General features: G+C 39.0%; 1 protein-coding gene across 1 annotated transcript in view; it reads left to right on the forward strand.

Annotated features, from left to right (window-relative positions):
• The window catches only part of RPTOR (regulatory associated protein of MTOR complex 1), a 478,109-nt gene that overhangs the window by 380,014 nt on the left and 76,595 nt on the right, over window positions 1–21,500 (forward strand). Inside the window, exons 21-24 of the mRNA XM_058165601.1 lie at window positions 9,685–9,803; window positions 17,261–17,364; window positions 18,373–18,556; window positions 19,366–19,476. Of these exons, the coding sequence (XP_058021584.1) occupies window positions 9,685–9,803; window positions 17,261–17,364; window positions 18,373–18,556; window positions 19,366–19,476 (518 nt within the window). The remainder of the gene's footprint in view (window positions 1–9,684; window positions 9,804–17,260; window positions 17,365–18,372; window positions 18,557–19,365; window positions 19,477–21,500) is intronic.

The raw sequence follows: 21,500 nt of genomic DNA on the forward strand, positions 1-21,500 counted from the left end.
AAACATTTAGACTTATACACTGCTCCATAGTGCTTTACAGCACTCTCTGGGTGGTTTACAATATCAGTATATTTCCCCCAACAATCTGGGTCCTCATTTTACCCATCTCAGAAGAACGGAAGGCTGAGTCAGTCTTGAGTCCTGTCAAGATCGAACTCCTGTCAGGGCAGAGTTAGCCTACAATACTTCATTCTAACCACTGTGCCACCATGGCTCCTATACCAAAGGATATAATTGAGTAACTTAATACTAAAATGCTTACTAACAATAGTAATATAAAGAAAAATGAGGCGATTCTTCAGATATCAATAGATGGGAATTATTAAACCTTAACTTGTGGAGAAAGGTGAACAATGTCAAAATGAATATTATTCTCAGATTAATTCATATTCTGAGAGGAATTCCAGTTTATAGGCCTGGAAAATATTTTCAAAAAATAAATTCTTTGTTTACAAAATTCCTATGGGTTATTCAATTCTGAAAATATCTTTACAGAAAATGTAATTACGAGAGGTTTTGGTTTTCTGAATTTGGAGCTAGATATTTAATAGAGTTGATATAAATACAGAATCGATATTCCTTAAATGGATGGATAACCAAATTTTTACCTCCATTCTGATTTGGACCAATTAATAGACCATCCTATTATTTTACTAAAGGCACCTTATCTTTTGCATAAATATTGGGATAATAATACAAAGTTTAAAAATAAACAAAAGAATGTCATCTGCAAGTTAAACAAATTTATGTTCAACTAAGTTGTTTCTTACTCCATAGATCTCCCTGTGGTGTTTAGCACAAGAGTTCCATGTAGCATGGATGGAAGAAGTATTCTTCCCTTGTTCTTCTAAACAGTGGAAAGGCAGGAGAAAATATGCCATTAATTTTCACTTTAGATGTAGGTGACCCATATAATATCTTAATCCATTTTATGAATTCCAAAAGAAATCCAGAAGACCTCCAAGATCCCTTCCAACTCTGTTATCTATTCTATTCTAATACAGCAACCATTTTGTCAAAGGCTTTTTCAGCATCCAATGATAAATTTTAAATAGATCTTTATTTTTATTCATGTCTATTAGATCTACAACTAACATAATGTTATCTGCCTCCTGCCTAATTTTTATAAACCCTGCTTGATCATTCTTAACAACAAACAATATCACTTGCTACAATCCACTTGCTGCTGTTAAAATCTTTGTATCAACGTTAATCAACAAGACAGGATGATAATTAGAACACTGAGCGTTATCTTACTTGCTTTTGGTATAACTGTAATACACAGTAGAAGCCTAGTTAAATGTCAGTGATAAAATTCTGTTATCAAATAGTTCTTCATATATTTGACAAAATTTTGGTACCAAAAGATCTATGATTGTTTTATACTACCTGATAGGGAATTCATCTGGGCCTGGTATTTTAACACTTGTTATTTTTAAAATTATTTGTTTAATTTCTACCACAGATACTAGTCCAAATAGATTGTGTTGTGTACTAGACCAAATAGATTGTGATCATCTAAATATGCTAAATTAATTTTATTTTAAAAGTCCTCTGTATCTTCTTTCATTATATTCTCTGGTTTACTGTATAATTCTGAATAATATTTTAAAAATTGATAATTTATGTCAATTGAAGTTTTATACATTTAATCTCTTTTGATAATTTTAGTAGCTCATCACTTTCTCTTAAAGTACAACAAATGACCTCTTCTTCACATATTTCATTTGTTATCTATAAATAAATGTTTAAAGCCTCATCGTTCAGTCTTAATCTTCAAAAGTCCATTAAGGGTTACCAGCAAAGCAACATATTTATTTTAACCTTAATCAGATAAACCAACTTTATATTTCTTCCTTTTACTATCAACAAGCTTGTTCTTTAATTCTTTCAAACAATGTCCTAGAATTTGATTCTTTTCATTTTTAATTCCTTCCTTTTCACAAAGCCTTCAAAACTGTAATAAGTCTCTTTTGTAAATTCAATACAGGTAACTTATCCAGATCACTCCTTTAGTTTGTTTGTATGCCCCTTTCAATTATTAAGATATCAGACAGTTTATTTGTATATCCAATGTATTATCTTTGTTCATATCATTCTTTTAGTTTGTCATTTTAAATCCATTTTCATATCATTCTTTATCTTATTGATAAAACATGTTCCTCTTCTCTAACATCTTTCGAACAACAGTTTATCTATAGTAGCAGAAATTCTTAAAATTAACTTCAAGGTCCATTGTTCACATATTTTTTTTTATTTTATTTTTTTGTTTACATTTATACCCCGCCCTTCTCCGAAGACTCAGGGTGGCTTACAGTGTATAAGGCAATACATATTGAATATATTCTTCAATATGTCAATTTTACAGTATTTTTCTCCTTTCTAAAATCAGTGAGTCAAATTTAAGTGTTCTCCTCCTTTAATTGTAAACTTTAGTCCTTTCTGTTCCCCTTAGTTTTTAACTTTCAAAGTCCCATCCTATCACTTTTTTAAAAAGAATTTAGAACAACAGCATTCTTATAATTAATTTCAAAATCTTATTTTAGTTTAATTTAGTTTAGTTTATTAAATTTCTATACCACCCTTCTCCTGAAGGACTCAGGGCAGTTTACAGCCAACATAAAACAATATACATAAATAGATTAAAAAGCACTATAAAAATCTAATTCAAATTTGGCTAAACATTAAAACTATTAAAAATCAATAGTAAAACCCCACTTAAAAACCATAACCCATTAGGCCAGCCCTGCGCGATGAAATAAAAGGGTCTTGAGCTCGCATTGGAAGGTCCAGAGGTCGGGGAGTGATCGTAACCCCAGAGGAAGCTCATTCCAGAGGGTAGGTGCCCCCACAGAGAAGGCTCTCCCCCTGGGGGTCACCAGCCGGCATTGTTTGGCTGACGGCACCCTGGGGAGACCCTCCCTGTGAAAGCGCACAGGTCGATGGGAGGCTATCGGTGGCAGCAGGCGGTCCCGTAAATAGCCCGGTCCTAAGCCATGGAGCGCTTTAAAGGTGGTTACCAATACCTTGAATTGCACCCAGAAGACCACCAGCAACCAGTGCAGCTTATGCAGGAGAGGTGTTATATGGGAGCCATGGGTGGCTCCCTCTATCACCTGCGCAGCCGCATTCTGGACCAGTTGGAGCCTTCAGGTGCCCTTCAAGGGGAGCCCCATGTAGAGAGCATTACAGTAGTCCAGGCGGGAAGTGACAAGGGCATGAGTGACCGTGAACAAGGCATCCCGGTCTATGAAGGGGCGCAACTGGCGAATCAGGCGCACCTGATAAAAGGCTCCCCTGGCGATGGCCGTCAAATGTTCTTCTAACGACAGCCGAGCGTCCAGGAGAACACCCAAGTTGCGAGAACACTCAAGTGGCCCCTCTCCATAGGGGCCAATGACTCGGCTCCCACAGTCAGTGATGGAACCATCTGACTGTACCGGGACGCCGGTATCCACAACCACTCAGTCTTGGAGGGATTGAGTCGGAGCCCGTTCCTCCCCATCCAGACCCGTACGGCCTCCAGACACTAGGACATCACTTTGACGGCCTCATTGGGGTGGTCAGGGGTGGAAATGTACAGCTGAGTGTCATCAGCGTACTGGTGATACTGCACCCCAAAACCACGGATGATCTCCCCCAGCGGCTTCATATAGATGTTGAACAGGAGAGGCGAGAGAACCGACCCCTGCGGCACCCCACACGTGAGGCACCTCGCGGTCGACCTCTGTTCCCCTGCCAACACCATCTGCGACCGGTTGGAGAGATAGGAAGAGAACCACCGAAAACGGTGCCCCTGTTGTGTCTTGTCCGCTCTCACCGCAGCCGGGGTCTGCTTATCTGCTCCCGAACACGGAGGAATGTATGCCTCCCAGCCCCAGTCCTGGCTCCATGCCCAGACAAGCTGCAGAGGAGGGGGCACCTCCCGGTCCCAGCCCTGGCTCCATGCCCAAGCAGGCTGCAGAGGGGGGAGCATCCCCCGGCCCCAGCCCTGGCTCCATGCCCAGGCAAACGGAGCAGCTAGACCCCTCCCCCTCCTCCACAGCATGTGAACCTGAGGAAAGTTTACTTCCAACAGCTGATTGGAGTGACCCTCGCATCAGAAGATTGGATAGGCGGAGGCAACAGAAGGAAGGGAGGGGCAGGCCTTAATGAGTGCTGAGTCATGGAGCCACACCCCATGGCCTATATAAAGGATCTGCTTTCTGGCAGTCTCTGAGTCAGGCAAAGTCGAACTTATCTTGCTGAAGTCACTTACTGGTCTCCTGCCTGCTCTGAGGACTTTGCTAGGACTTTGGGCAGAGCTGCAGAGGCAAGCCTGATTCGGATTTCCCTGACCCGGCCGTCAGCGGAGGAGTGGGACACGACAGCCCCCCACTCCCAGTCTCTCCAATCGTCGCAGCAGGATACCATGGTCGATGATATCAAAAGCCGCTGAGAGATCTAATAGGACCAGGACAGAGGAACAACCCTATCCCGAGCCCTCCAGAGATCATCCACCAACGCGACCAAAGCCTTCTCCGTGCTGTACCCAGGTCGGAAGCCGGACTGGAGCGGGTCTAAATAGACAGTTTCATCCAGGTACTGAGGGAGCTGTCATGCGACCACACTCTCAACAACCTTCGCCAAAAAACGAAGGCTGGAGACAGGATGGTAATTTGATAAAACAGCTGGATCCAGGGAAGGCTTCTTGAGGAGGGGCCTCACCACCGCCTCCTTCAAGGCGGACGGGAAGACACCCTCCCTCAAAGAATCGTTAACAATTCCCTGTAGCCAGCCTCGTGTAACCTCCTGTGTGGCCAGTACCAACCAGGAGGGACACGGGTCCAATAAACATGTGGTGGCATTCAGCCTCCCCAGTATCCTGTCCATGTCCTCGGGAGCCACAGGATCAAACTCATCCCAGATAACATCACCAAGAACAGCCTCCGTCTTCCCACCTGAATCCACTCAATCAGAGTCCAGCCCATCCCGAATCTGAGTGATTTTATCGTGCAGATATTGACCAAAATCCTCAGCACGACCCTGCAAGGGGTCCTCCCGCGCCCCCTGATGAAGTAGGGAGCGAGTCACCCCAAACAGGGAGGCTGGGCGGTTATCTGATGATGCAATAAGAGTGGAAAAATACTCACATTTTGCCACTCTTATCGCCACCAGGTAGGTCTGAATGTAGGACCTAACTAGTGTTCGATCAGGTTCAGAACGGCTAGCCCTCCAATCACTCTCTAGGTGTCTTTTCTGGCGCTTCATCTCTCTCAGCTCCTCAGAATACCAGGGAGCTGGTCGGGATCGGCGCCAGGTCAGAGGCCGCAAAGGCATGACTCGGTCCAAAGCCCCAGCCGCCGACCTTTCCCAGGCAGCGACTAGTTCTTCCTCCAAGCCGTGAGCCAGGTCCTCAGGAAGTGGCCCAAGTTCCGTCAGAAACCTTTCCGGGTCCATCAGGCGCCTGGGACGGAACCAACGAATCGGTTCCGTCTCCCTGCGGTGTGGGCTGGCGGTTCTGAAGTCGAGTTGAAGGAGCGAATGATCTGACCATGACAGGGGATTAATGTCTAAGTCCCCTAATTCTAGATCATTCAGCCACTGTCCCGAGACAAAAAACAGATCCAGAGTGTTTCCCCCGTTGTGAGTGGGACCATTAACTAACTGGGTCAGGTCCAAGGCCATCATGGAGGCCATGAACTCCCGAGCCGCCGCCGATGATTCACCAACCGACAGCAGGTTGAAATCCCCCATAACCATAAGTCTGGGGTTATCAACCGCCGTCCCAGCTATCACCTCCAGCAGCTCGGGCAGGGCTGTTGCCATGCAGCAAGGAGCCAGGTACGTGATCAGCAAGCCCACCTGCATCCCATGACCCCACTTCACAAGGAGAGACTCACATCCAGCTATCTGCGGGACAGTGACCTCCGTTGGTTCCAAACCTTCATTAATAATAACGGCCACCCCCCCACCCCTACCTTGGGCCCTCGGCTGATGGAATGCACGGAAGCCCAGTGGGCACATTTCAACGAGGGGGACTCCCCCCCCTCTGTGCCCAACCAGGTCTCCTAAATGCCCATCAGGTCCGCACCCCCCTCCTTTATTCAACACGGACCTGGCATTACACAACATCAGCCGAAGGTCCAGGCTCTGAGGAGTCTGGCTACACGGGATACAGGAGAAGTCCGAGGACCCGGAGTGCATAACCGCTTGCAAACAGCGGGCACGTACTCCCCGAACATGATATGGGCCCCCACTTCCGCCATATCTGCCCCTCCCAGTTACCGTGCCGATGGAGTAACCCTCGTAAGATCGAGCCCCAGTTTCCTCCTTAGCCCCCGAACCTATAACCTCCATACCGCGAGCTCTCGCAGGGCCTAGCCGTGTCCCCGATGGATTGCCCCCCCAATCCATCTCAACCCTCCCTCCCCTTAAAAACCCCTTAAAAGCAGATGTTAAAAAATTCCTGAGACATTTCTTCGACGCATTTTAAATCCATTTGTATTTAAGACTTCTTTTGCTAAGGATTGAAGCTTGCCCAAGAGTTTCCTTGTCATTACAAAGATTCCCAATAGCTAAAAAGCAGTTAAAAAGTAATTTAGAAAGTGATTAAGGAATGAGACTCAGCAAACCTTATGTCCATATAGGCTGCATTATGGTGGTAAGCTTGACTGAAATCACTAGACTCATATGTCAGCCACAATAATTTCAGTTTCTCCATCTACCCCCAAGGGGCACCTGTCTAAAGTACAAGTGGATGATTTTACAATCTCTGTTTTTTCCAGAGAGATTTTACTGCCCAGAATTCACCGTCTGGCTTCTGATCCTGCTGTAGTGCCATCCTTGTTCCTTTAAGGATGTTTATCATGAACCCTCACTGGAAGTCCCACAGAGCTGTCATTTGACATGCACTTTTAGCGCTTCTGCTTCTGCCATGTGCTTTGTCTCTGCATCTCTTTTTATCATTACAATCCCTAATGCAAAAATAGAGCTTTTTCCCCCTCCTGCTGTTAGTATTTCTTTTCATCAGTGCACCAACTCAGTCAGTTCAACCTTGACAAGCAGCTAATTTGGATGCATCACTCAAGGGGCTGTGAGCCATGTTTTTTTCAATGAAAATAATATATAAAGAAGAGGAAGAGCAATGAATCTAAAAATTCATAGAAATTCCTTCTGTTCTCTTCAGCTGATGACTGAAAAAGGAATTTCAGTGGTGATTTTTTTTAAGGATCAAATTCATTAAAGTCTTGTGCAGGTACTTTTCTTTCTTCATTCTTTATTCCTCAGCTCTGAGAGAAACACATTGGTTTGCATTAACAAAAAATATTGCAATATTGAAAGATTCTTTTCCTTTCCTTCTGGTCTTTCATTAACTTTCAAAGGAATCTCAAATACCTGAGATTTCCCAGCTGTGGTTATATAACTTCCTGTACGGAAATAAAAGTAGAAGAGGCAATATGCTGATCAGGGAAAAAGGAGCTGTGGAGAATGCTCTTCTAATGGCACAGGCTGCCTGATGCCTTGACAGCTGCCATCTTCTTGGCTTTCATCACTTTGCCTGCTTGTTTGTGTCTTCCTGAGTGCATGTACCAAAAGCAAAGCTTTTTCAGTGACTCCAAGTCTGACACACACAAAAGACCTTCATAGATTGTGCCAAGTAGGAAAGGAGCACAAGATGCCAGCCACAATCTAAGATCTCATAAAATAACAAATGTACTTAAAAGCCCACTTTGATGTTTATTCTAATTCAAGAAATGGCACACAAATCACGTGAGGTTACCCATTCCACTCGCCCAGGTAGAAAAGCTCATTTGACAGTTCTCTGTCATGTTGTCACAATGATTTAAAATGTTTTTACCAAGATAAGTGGGCATCCACAGTATATCGGGTTGTCTGATTATATGGCCTCCGTTCTCAGATTACCTGGATGAGAAACCACTGATATCCACCGAATACATCCTAATTTCATGAATGAGAAATCCCAATTCTTTTCTGCATTAAAAAATGAATTAGGCATTATGTGAAATATCATACCCAGTAGTATTTTACATATCTAGACATCAAAATTAGTTACTTAGTAATTATCCACAATTGTTTCAGCTTTGAGAAAATGCCTGTTTTCCCACTATTGGTACTACTGTGGACACCTGCACGTCTGTACAATATGCCAGATCATCAGAATTCCATTGTTTAGACCAGTGGCCATATAGATGTGTTAAATAAATAAATTGAATGAGCAATCTTTGATGAAGAGAAGCCAAAAATAAGTTTTTTGCAGGAGAGGGAAGGATAATTCTGGGGCAGTGAAAATTAAAAATATTTACTATATAAACACCTGAACAATTATTTATCAAAAAAATTAGCATAATATTTAGTGCCCCAATTCCACTCACCATACCAAGTCATATATCACGTTACAAATTGCCTGTTGATCCAGTGGCTCTGTTACTGTTAAACTATATTGTAAATGGCCACTGTAATAAGATTTCCTTTCTGACTATTTACAATTTATCTTTCCCCAGGTACTTAAATATTTGTTGTTTAGGATTATATTTAATGTATCAGACACAATAGAATTCACTAAAGTTTATGGCATAATAAGTGTGTTAATTTTCAAGATATCGCTAGATTTTAATTTCATTTACTGCGGAATTACTTCAAGTTTCCCCCTGAGATTGTTAATAATGTGGCTTAGTGATACAATCAAAATAAGAAAGTATAATTAGATTGCCTTAGTCTAAATCCATTACCTGACTATATTTGGTCAGTGCATATTCCAGAGCTGGGAAAAGTTACACAAATAATTGCATTCCTGTAAAAAAAAAAGTTAGTTATGTGGTGATAAATTTTTTACTTTTTCCTTGGAAAAAAAGAGAAAAGAAAAGCCTAGAATCATTTAAAATAAACATATAAAGAAGGTGGATAGTAAATGTTTCTCCTTCTCTGTTAAAAGCAGAACTTCAGATTATCAAAAGAATTTGAATGGTGGCAAATTACCTTGGAATGCATAGTTAAATTAAAAAACATTGGAATGCATAGTTAAATTAAAAAACACATTATCACAAGCGATGGCATCATGGGGGAATAAAGAGGCTTTGAATTAGGCAAATTCATATAGAAGAAGAACTTTGTTGGGTGCTATTGAGGATCACCATATTTAGGGCTTGTTTGCATGATTATCTTGGGATAAGAAAGAATAACTGTAGTTTCTGATCTTATTTAGATTCTCTAATGTATAATCTAATCTGTTATTTTTCCAACATAGGGACACATCAAAAGAAAAAGAATATTGAAGTGGCTTTCTCAGATTTGAGCTTTAATCATTTATCTCCATCTTCAAATTCTTGATTTTCTGTGCAAACAATACTGTGGTTAACCTCTAATGGCTGTCCAAGATTTTAAAAAAATCACCATTCTGTTGAACAAACTGTACTAATCTGGTCTGCATATATTGCAATAATATCATTGCAGAAAGTCACCCTAAATAAAAAACAAAACAAGGTTTATCATATACTTGTGTGACTACTATAAGCCTACCTTTGTGAGTTAAGCACTTACCTCAGCTATACGCATGTTATAAAGCACTTATTTTTGTTTATTAACAATTATCGTCAACATCCTGGGATCATCATATAAAATGACAATTTGGTGACTGACTTTCACTCAGACGTATTTTCTTGCTTTATTCCTCTTTGTTTCCAGGGGTGTCTTTCAATAGTATTTATACCCAAATTTGGAGAGTCCTCTTACACCTGGCTGCTGATCCATACCCTGATGTTTCAGACCTGGCTATGAAAGTGCTGAACAGCATTGCTTACAAGGTAAATTTGGGTGGAGTGGAGAGTTATGCTTTTGGACAGCATTTTGAGATAATTTTATCAGATAGTGAGTTTGTCACAGTGATGAAATCCAATTTTTTTTACTATTGGTTTTGTGGCGTGGCTTGGTGAGCGTGACAGGGGAAGGATACTGCAAAATCTCCATTCCCACCCCACTCCAGGGGAAGGATACTTCAAAGTCCCCATTCCCTCCTCACTCTTGGGGATAGGATATTGCAAAATCTCCATTCCCACCCCACTCTGGGGCCAGCCAGAGGTGATATTTGCCAGTTCTCTGAACTGTTCAAAATTTCCTCTGCCAGTTCTCCAGAACCTGTCAGAACCTGCTGATTTCACCCCGGTTTGTCATATAATCTGTGTTGGATATTTTCAATAAATTTGTTCGGTTAACTGTCAATTTGCATTTATACAGGTTATCCCTTGACTTACAACCCTCTATTTAATGACGGTTGAAAGTTACAATGGCATTGGAAAAGAAATTGATTTATGGCCTGTTCGCACACTTATAAGCATCCCCACAGTCACGTGTTCAAACTTTAGGTGCTTGGCAATTGGCACATATTTACAATGATTGCAGCATCCTGAGGTTCTGAGGTTGTCATTTGCAACCTTTCTAAGGAGCTTCCGACAAGCAAGTCAATGGGAGAAACCAGATTTACTTAACAACGACAAGGTTCACTTAACAACCATGGCAAAAAAAATCATAAAATGGGGATTTACTCACTTAACAATTGCCATGCTTAGCAGTATAAATTTTGGGCTCAATTGTGGTCATAAGTCAAAGACTAATTGAATCCTGTCTTCAACATAGAGTCATGGGCTAAATAATTGCACTTAAACTGAAAAAGAAGTTTTATTCTCTTCAAAAAGTTAGCAGTCTAAATTGCCTAGAGGGCACCAGGGGAGAAAGAAAAATAATAAAATTATACAATAATATCCATATTTTAAAATACGTTTTAGTTTTATATCCTCCTCCTGTTCCTTGGGGCTGTTTCCTTCCCCCAAAAACACAGAGTAAGTAACTATCCACCCTAGACCACCCTGCTAACCTTATAATCCTTGCAGATCATTAAAATTTTTTGATGGGAATCATGCACCAGAGAAGATTAGGAGACCTTATTCCTGAAGGAAACTACTTTCTAAGCCCTATATTTATGCTTTCATTGGTACCTTATTTTTGTAGAACTCAACTTTTTAGCTAAATAAATAACCTTGCTCCCTCTTTTCATAAGGACAATTCATAGAAGTTATATAGGCACTTAAATAGAGATGCTGTATGCCTGTCAAATGTTTGACAGCTCAAGATTTGGTGGCCTTGAAATTGGCAGACTGATACAGGAGAGAATAACCACAAAAATCTGAGATTTGGCAAATAGCAGTAGAATAAGCTACTTTATGGCCAAGTATTTCAACAGCCTTTAATTATTCAGTTGCTACTCGCTTTCTCTGTTTCCTTTTCTTTGGGCTTTTATATCATTATGTTGGATAAATAAATTCTGAAGTTTTACATGTGGCATACTTATTCAGAGAGTCTTTTACCCTGCTGATAATTGATGTTTTCTGCCAGCATAAGAATTTCTGGACCATATCCAGAATGCATTATGCATTTTCCTAGCTTTATAAAGAAGATAATAGAAAAAATGGTACAGTATAGCTTAGCTGAAAGGGGGAAGGAGTAGAAAGCTAAGCATTTGATGAATATCTGAATGTTATCCTATATAAAAAAAAGTATTTGAACAACTGTGTCCCAGAAATTAATGTTGAAAAAATATGGAAGTCACAATTACCATGTGATGATTATTAGCATCACTGAACAAACAAGCCATCAGTCTGTTTTAGCAAAGGATTTTTTTAGGAAAGGATTTATTTTGTTTTTCACCCTAAGTGGATTTTAGAAGCATGACTGGGTTATGTTTCTAAAATGTAAAAAATGGGGAAACACTCATAATATTTTAGAGTGTTTATATAAGATTTCAAGTATGAGATCATCAGTGTTTTGTGTAATTTGGGGTTTCTTGTAAGTTTTTCTTCATTTTGTAATTGGCAGCAGTCTATCATAAAATATCTGAAAATTAACTGAAAATACCACCATCTTCTGCTTAGATGTTATTAGAGTATTTCTCTGAACTGTCATTGTTGTGTGCATAACTGAAGTGCTAACTTGACAGTGAATTTAATATTTAAACCTAGGGTTTGTAGAGAAGAAACAGAAAAGAATATAATAAAGAAAAAAAATGTATAAAAATGTGATTTCCACCCTTCATTACAAATATAAACAAATTTAGTAACTTACTTGCTCTTAAATGTTATATTTATCTCTTCATCCTATATTCTATCTTTTATTTATAAACAAATCCATAAAACATCAACTTTTTAGTCTTGGTGTCAATAGAAAATGTAATTAGAGGTAACAACATATCTTATTTTAACCATGATCAAATAAAGCAACTTCAAATTCCTTCCTTTTCTTTCCAACAGCCCTAATCTTTAGTTCAGTGTCTTAGGATGTGATCTCTTTTCATTTTTTTCTTTGTCCCATTGCACAGAGTTCGTTAATAAGCCTCTTTAGTAAATCAAATAGGAAAAAAAATCCAGGTCACTCTCTTGGCTTGTCTTATTTATTTCCTTTTAAATGTTAAAGTCTCCACCAGTTTGTTTTCTAGATCTAGTGAAACACCCTTTTCTAAATCATCATCTTGGTCTGTCAGCTGTAAATTCTGTTTTGATACCGTATCTATTTTTCTGCTTTTGTTGTTTCTTCAATAACATCTTTTGGACACAGTCTATCCATAGAAACAGACATCATTACTGACACTGTTGATATTGTGGCTACTATTTTCTGATTCCATTCTTCAAAAGTCAATCAATCAGAATAGAGCTGGAAGGGACCTTGGAGGTTTTCTAGTCCAATCCCCTGCTCAAGCAGGAGACCCTATACCACCAATGAGCCATGGTGGCACAGTGGTTAGAGTGCAGTACTGCAGACCAGTTCTGTTGATCAGGGGCTGCCAGCAGTTTAGCAGATCGAATCTCACCAGGCTCCAGGTTGAATCAGCCTTCCATCCTTCCGAGGTGGGTAAAATGAGGACTCAGATTGTTGGGGGCAATAGGCTGACTCTAAACCACTTAGAGAGGGCTGTAAAGCACTATGGAGCAGTATATAAGACTAAATGCTATTGCTTTTGCTATTTCAGATAGGTAGTTGTCCAGTCTTTTCTTAAAAACCTCCAGTGATCTATAACTTCTGAAGGCAAGCTGCTCCACTGGTTAATTGTCCTCACTATTATGAAGTTTCTCCTTAATTCCACGTTGCTTCTCTTCTTGATTAGTTTCCATCCATTGTTTCTTGTCTTGCCTTCTGGTGGTTTGGAAAATAAGTTGACCCCCTCTTCTTTGTGGCAGCCGCTCAAACTCTGGAATACTGCTATCATGTCACCCCTCAACTGGCCATACCCAATTTCTGTAACCGTTCTTCATATATTTTTGTTTCCAGGCTCTTAATCATCTTAGTTGCTCTTCTTTGCACTTTTCCCAAAGTCTCAACATCATTTTTTTTGTAATGTGGTAACCAAAACTGGATACAGTATTCCAGCTGTCCCCTTACTAAGGATTTATAAAGTGGTACTAATGCTTCACATGATTTTGATTCTATTCCTCTCTTTATATAACCAAGGATTGTATTAGCTTTTTTGGCTGCTGCCACACACTGCTGGCTTACATTTAAATGATCATTCACTAGGACTCCAAGGACCCTCTCATAGTTACTGTTTTTGAGCCAGGGAGAGTGATCTCTTACCCTATGCTTATCTGAATATCAAAGAACCAATATACTCATTGGTCCCTTGTCACAGTCATCAACTTCATGTTTTGTGTGTGAAAAGCTGAATTCACATAGACACACATACATCCCTACATATCAAAGATACGTTGATGGATGGATGGATGGATGAATGGATGGATGGACAGAGAGATAGAATATATACATTAATATATTATGTATATTATAATACTGGTTGGAAAAACTCAAAGTGTAAAGGAACAAAGCTGGTGTTGGGTAGTTTTATTAAAATCAGAATAAATCTTTGTGTTTCTAGCACAACGTACCTATTAGTGAGATCTAGTTACATTCACAGAGAATTCAGTGAGAGCCAAGAGATCCAGTTGCATCCAGATTTAAAAGGAAAATATTTTATTCATTCCGGTTCATTATATAGATTACATAGAAGTTTTGTATTTGTAGCTGCTATTTCAAAGTTTATATTATCCACGTAGCTTATTTTAACTTCTTGTTACATATGTATAGCCTTTAGCATATTTTGATTTAATATTGTCTTTTAGCCCAAACATTTTGTTTTTATGTACTTTTCTTAACTATTCTGACATTAGTTTTGGATATTCTCTTGTGCTGGTTAATAGCTGAAACAAGGTATATGTAAAATGTAAGATGTAAAAAAGATGTTGAGACTCTAGAAAGAGTGCAGAGAAGAGCAACAAAGATGATTAGGGGACTGGAGGCTAAAACATATGAAGAACGGTTTCAGGAACTGGGATGTCTAGTTTAATAAAAAGAAGGACTAGGGGAGACATGATAGCTGTGTTCCAATATCTCAGGGGCTGCCACAAAGAAGAGGGAGTCGGGCTGTTCTCCAAAGCACCTGAGGGTAGAACAAGAAGCAATGGATGGAAACTGATCAAAGAAAGAAGCAACTTAGAACTAAGGAGAAATTTCCTGACAGTTAGAACAATTAATAAGTGGAACGACTTGCCTTCAGAAGTTGTGAATGCTCCAACACTGGAAATTTTTAAGAAAATGTTGGATAACCATCTGACTGAGATGGTGTAGGGTTTCCTGCCTGGGCAGGGGGTTGGACTAGAAGGCCTCCAAGGTCCCTTCCAACTCTGTTGTTATGTTATGTTATGTTAAGGTTAAGTAAGTACATAGAAGAAGGTTACAGCATTACAAATTATATCCTTAATGCAGCCAGATAGTAGAAAGATGCCAGAGAGAAATTTCTATCATGCTGAAATGCAGATGTTTGTCAGAAAGTAACAGGAAACTAACCCTTCATTTTTCTTTCCCCTCATTAATATACATGAGCTGGGAATTAACCCCTTTTTGTCTCAATGATAATGGTTGGTGGTGATCCAACCGCTATCACCATTTCAAGGATTTGAGGGAAACTAAATGCATCAGCTTCAAGCTAGTATATTTTCCTCCCTTATAACTCTATTCTGGCTGCATGTCATGATCATGGGAAGGTATAGATTCAGATGACCAAGAACTCACCTAGAATGCTTATTTTGTATCTGGACCATAATCAGAGATTAGTTAGCAGTTGACTCAGCCTTCCATCCTTTATAAGGTAGGTAAAATGAGGACCCAGATTGTTGGGGGGGAAATAAGTTGACTTTGTAAATATACAAATAGAATGAGACTATTGCCTTATACACTGTAAGCCGCCCTGAGTCTTCGGAGAAGGGCGGGATATAAATGTAAATAAAAAAAAAATTTAAAAAAAGAAGAAGAACTGATGGGATTACTGTCAATGGGGAGTTTAAAGAGATAAATTTCCTTTTCTCATTGATTTTACAAATGTAGATTTGCTAAATTTATCCATCTGCTAGATTGTGGTCTTCATAAGTCAATATAACTACAGTCTTTCACAACTGACTTTGAATCAAAGGGAGTGGAGGAAGTAGCTAAATCTAGTATAATTTGTAGTTATTTAAAAATGAGCCGGCATTCCAAACTGCTTAAAACAATTATCTGGAGAAGAAACTTTTTTCCCCCAGTCCATAGAAGATAATCAAATTATATTACGTTTTATGATTGAATGTATGGTCTTAATGAAAGAAAACTGATTAAGAAAAAAAAACCTGTAATAAATAAACCTAGAACTTGTTGCCAAGCAATTCCACGTTTGGCTTTTCAGAAGACAAATTCAGTTTGACCTCCAGATATAACTTATGCAAGCTGTAGCTTTTTTTACTACTTTAGTTAGAGCTAGTACTGTATTACTGCAAATTCACAAATTATTCATCTTCTCAAGGCCATAGCATACTTAGAGTGGGGGGAGAGACAGCTTTCTTTCTTTCTTTCTTTCTTTCTTTCTTTCTTTCTTTCTTTCTTTCTTTCTTTCTTTCTTTCTTTCTTAATGGCATAGTGCATTTTTTAAAAATCATCTAGTGGGTTGGAGATGTCAAAAGAAACAAGCCATTTTCAAGGTGCATGCAGCCAGGTGAATGCTTGAGGAGAAATAATAAGTGCTCTGGTCCATAAGTGCTGAAGTTGTTTGGCTGTCCTCAGCAGCACTGGGTGTAAAGAGCAAATGCAGATACTCTTGGAACATTGTCTCCTGTTTATGCTATTTATTTCTGCAAATGTCCTGTTGATTACTTTTTACACCTTTTTTAATACAACTGCTGAGATCTTAATAGCCATCAACAGTCTCTTTTGATTTGATGGATTCCTATAAGTGAAGGTTTCTCCTGCATTAGAAACTTCACAGCTGTACGCCTTCTCTTTCTATTCCTTCTCCCTTTGCCCAGAATCTCAAGAAATGGCAAATGAGATTTATCCTTATATCTTTTCGGAACTGTAGGAAGTGTTGCATTTATTTTGTTGCTCCATTTTATTTATTGCATCAGCAGCCAATGTAACACACCAACCGAGCATCTCAAGAGAAGTTCAAGTAAAGGACCCTGATTTTGAATCATAAAGTAATGTTTCACCCCTGAGCACACTGGGAATGTTTGATCCTATGGGCCTTGACAGATTATTCTATTGTTAAAGTATTATTTACGCTACTTCATCTGTTTGTGAATTATTCCTCCTTCTGGAAAAAAGTTGATACATGTGAAGGTTCTTGGGTTTAGGGCAACAGGGTCAGGTATTGACATTTTTGTCATATTGTATTAAGTTTGGTCTTAAAGTGATTTCAGTTTTGCCTTAAAAATTGTCTCAAGGTTTTACTGCAAATATTAACACGGTATAGAGACTAATCACCTTCTTTTAAAGACCCCGTAATCCCTTGCGGGGTGGAGTCTTGGGCAACTGAATAGAGTTGATGAAGTGTTTACTGGCCGGATGCCCTTCCTGTTGCCAATGCAGAGATTGTTTTAGCAGATATATTCTCATTGTGCCCAGAGAGAGAAATATCTGCCTTTACCTATGATGGAATTCACAGCCTTCTGATTGTGAGGCAAGAGCTCCACTTCTAGGCTACCACACCACTCATGGTATAGAGACTGATGAACATAGCATATTAAAGATGAGTAGGTATATGAGCTAGATTCTTCTTTGATGGGCATGCAGTAGTGTAGCAATACTATTGTAGCGCTGGAGAGTGACTCTACTACCCTTTATTTCCAAATGTAAAAACCATACCAAGTAGAGGTTGGCATCTGTTTCTCTCACTTGTTAATTTTTTGTTTTCTAGGCAACTGTAAATGCCCGCCCCCAGCGCATCCTTGACACATCCTCTGTCACGCATTCTGCCCCAGCCAGTCCTACTAACAAAGGCATGCACATACATCAAGTAGGGTAAGTTGCCTATATGTTTGATCCTGTGCCATATCTTAATTTAAAAAGTGTGTATTGTATAGATACTATTCTTTGTGCAACTTATTTGAAACCACTTGTCTATTTACGAGATTTTTTTTTCCTGTGAGAGCCTTTAAGCATATATTTTCTTTCCCTACCTAATGTCCCTCTAATGTAGCATTTGCAATGAAGACTGCAATATCAAGTGTCCTCCTGAATTAACTCTGATTCATTCCCCATTAGTACTAAATTTTTTAGTCAAAGGAAGCATAAACAACACTCTTCATGACTCAGTTTAAGAGTCAGAATGGAAAGAAATTGATCTTTGTGCCAGAAAGATCTTTATCATACAATATCAAAAAGGTGACAGATACATTGGGAGCCACTTGCATTATGTACTGAACTTTCAGGCTTTATAAAATACACTTTCTTTTCAGAAGATAGATTCATTCCTGTGTTGGGGGAAAAAATAAGAGACTTCGTTGCTCCAAACATCATACAGAGATCTAGAAAAATAACTTATTTGGATATATTTTTCCTTCTACAATTTTATTGAGGCAAAGAGCAGTGAGAGAGGAGGGCAAAGGCTAGGGGAGGGAGTAAAGCTTAAAAATACTATTACCTAGGGAAAAATAAAGTTAACGGTTAAGGTACTAGGAAACTCTGAGTTCTAGTTCCACAAAACTTAGGCACAAAATGACTTGATGTTACCCTCTCTCAGCCTTAGAAAGCAACCAGTAGCAATTCACTTCTGAAATCTTGCCAAGAAAACTCTAGGAACTAGTCTAGGGAATTGCCTGGAAACAAAAACTGACTCAAAGATGCCCACACACAAATATAAACACACCCACAAGAATAAACAAAGTGGCAAGTAGAGGAAAGACTCTGAGCAGGACTTGCTAAAGAAAAATCAACTATGCTACAGGTTAAGTTTTTGCCTTGCCTTAGGAAAAAATTATTAATGCAATCCTCATATTTTTACTCTTTATTTTTATTTTCCATTATTAGAGGGTCACCACCAACTGCCAGTACCAGCAGCTCTAGTTTGACCAATGATGTGACAAAGCAGCCTGTCAATCGGGACATCTCATCTGTAAGACCTGCAAATGTTGGCAACGTGGGAGTGCAGTACACTCCCCACTCCCACCAGTTTCCCAGGACAAGGAAAATGTTTGACAAAGGCCCAGATCAGGTGAGAAGGTCATCCTTGCAGCAATTTTTTCAGCATGCACCTGAGTAGTATTTGTATTCCTCAATTAGGGTTTTGTTCTCCCTGTTTTATTTCTTCCTGCATTTTTCATTAATCTGTCTATTAGTTTTAGATTTCTGTAAACTTACACTAATGTTTTATAACCAAGAACTTTTTCACATGCAGTAATTTTACCATGAACTACTGAAAAGTGTGAATTGGTGTTATTGGAGTCTTCCTATATTATGTAGCATAAGGAACAGCACCTTAAATTGTTGCAATTAACACATTGACCATCAAAGTGATTTTTTTTCTCTGTATTCTTTTCATTAAAGGAATAGTGGAATTCTGAATTTCTTAACTGGCACTGATAGGAGTTGCACCTATAACAATTCTTTTTTTAATATATAACAGTATGGAAGGCATTGTGTTTATGAAGATTCCAAATCATCCAGGTCAAGGTTGTTCCAAAGGTGTTTTTTTTCCCAAAAGGCACCTGGACTTTCTTGGGTTTTTTCTTTGAAAACGTTTCGCTTCTCATCCAAGAAGTTTCTTCAGTTCCAAAGAAGGTTCTTGCATGAGAAGCAAAATATTTTCAAAGAAAAATCTAAGAAAGTCCAGGTGCCTTTTGGAAAAACCACCTCTGGGATTATATGGAAGTCAAAAATTCTGTCTGATTCCATATCTGGCAATCTTTATTTATCATGAACAGTAGTTTTATTAGTATGGTAACTAATAATACATTGAATTTATTTGAGAAAGACGCCATGTAGATTCCGTAACTAAAGCACATATATTTTTCTCCTTAATAGATAACTGATGATACTGATGATACTGTGGGTCCCAAAAATTTCATGTCAGCAGCAATGCAGACAGGTTTTTGTGATTGGAGTGCTAAGTATTTTGCCCAGCCAGTAATGAAGGTACTGTCAAATTTTCTTTTCATGAATCTTTTCTAAAAAAATAAAATCATACAAATGCACAATCCATTAAAAAAAAATATTTGCAAACAAATACGCATTTACACACACACACGCACGCACACACATTTATAGAGCACTCATTTTTGAGAGGGCCCAAGACTGTTTATAATGCAATGAAAACAAATCAAAGTAACCAACTTAAGCAGTGGAGAAATTCAACTGGTTCTATCCAGCTCGGGCGAATCAGTAGTGTCAGCGATGGGAGGCTCCGCCCACCCACCTGGACATCATCACGTCCCGTTTTTTACCCTCTGCGCATGCGCAGAAGGCTGTGCATGTGTGGAGGAGGTGCAAGTGTAGTGAGTGTGTGCGCTCACATTTGCAAACCAGTAACAAAGGTAAGTGGATTTCACCCCTGAACTTAAGGCAGCTCAAGCAGATCATCAGCTAGATGATCAGCTGAATAAAAAGGTGTTTATAGCCTTCTTGAAGGCCTGAGAGTTGGGAAGGATCCGTCTCTTGGAGAGTAGGATGTTTCAAAGGGTATGGATGTCCACTGGGAAGCCACACTGTTGGATCCTCACCTCTTCACCTCCTCTGAGATTGGAATTGTCCATCTTCCTTTCTTCAGAGACAGCAGAGTAAACACCAACCAAATCTGGGCAGGGTAGACAGTCTTCTTGATGTTTAGGAACTAAGCTATATAGGACTTTAAAGGTGACAACCATCCTTTTGTATAGAATTTGGAAGCAAACCAATTAGTAATGCAGTAACCTCAGCACAGGTTTTATATTATTCAGTCTGCTCATTCTGGTTAACAGACAGTTGCAATATTTGAACCAATAGAAGCATCTGAGGAAATATTTCTGTGGAGATTAAGTTCAGGATTAGGGTTAGGCTTCTTTGAAGTCCATGCTACAAATGAGCATTATAAAAATCAGGTTCAATTTTTAGAGATAGTACTATTTTTTTCTTCATACTGCTGTTACCATTTTGGCTTGGAACCATTTTTCACGGAAATATTTAGGTGGGCAAGTTTCTTTTAAAATTTAATGTGATCAGGTAATATTTTTATGGATAATGGTAATTTTTGGTTCATAAAAGAGTCATAAGAGGATTTTTTTCATGAAAATTTTTAAAGGGATATTGCAGTAAGCTTAGAATTTTACTTCCTTGAAGCCTCTGGTAAAATCTAATATGAGAGTCTCAGGTTGAATGTTAATGGATACTGATAGCCTTTGCTTCATATTAGATTTATACTTTTGATTTTATTTGATATTAGGGAAAGTATTTAACAAAAACTAATAAAGTTTATTCAAGAATAAATACTGTTAGGACTTAGCCGGTCAGTGCTTAGGAAAACTATGGGTACTAAGAATTTAGAGAGTTAAGAACAATTAAAAGAGGTAGCAAAAGTACTGTTTTTTCATGCAAATAAAAATTGTTTTAGAGTTAAGTAAAAAGGGTTTAGTAAAGAAATTCCATCAGAGTGAATGGAGTTAAAAACAGAAATGATAAAATGATTTGGGATGAAATAGGTAAGAAGAAACTCGAAGGAGTATTTTAGAGATTTATATGCAAATGATAGTTATTAGTTGAAGTGTAGAATTTAAAACAAGTGGCTGTAAGTATTAATATCCAAGAAAAAAATGAATGAAAACAAAGTCATGAATGCTGTGAGAGGGCTGAAAAATAGTAAAGTTGCATGTGTAGAGGTAAAAATGTCAAAATATGGAAATGCTTTGCTTATGGGGTATCCGTGGAACCTGTTTAAGTGTAAAGACTGCCAGATGATTGCAAGAATGCTGTTATTTCTCCCCTGTACAATAGGGTGACATATATTTAGAAAGGTGCATGACAGAATTCTGATTGAAAGGATGAGAGAAGTGACAGTGAGCAAAATAGGGGAAGCGCAATGCAGCTTTATGTTGGGCAGAGGGTGTAAGGAACAGATTTCTGCTCTTTAGCAAGTCATTGAAAAATTTATGTGTTTGGGAAAGTGAATAAGCTTGAATTATGGAACG

This window comes from Ahaetulla prasina, chromosome 2 (genome assembly GCF_028640845.1).
Source record: "Ahaetulla prasina isolate Xishuangbanna chromosome 2, ASM2864084v1, whole genome shotgun sequence".
In the NCBI taxonomy this organism is placed as follows: Eukaryota; Metazoa; Chordata; class Lepidosauria; order Squamata; family Colubridae; genus Ahaetulla; species Ahaetulla prasina.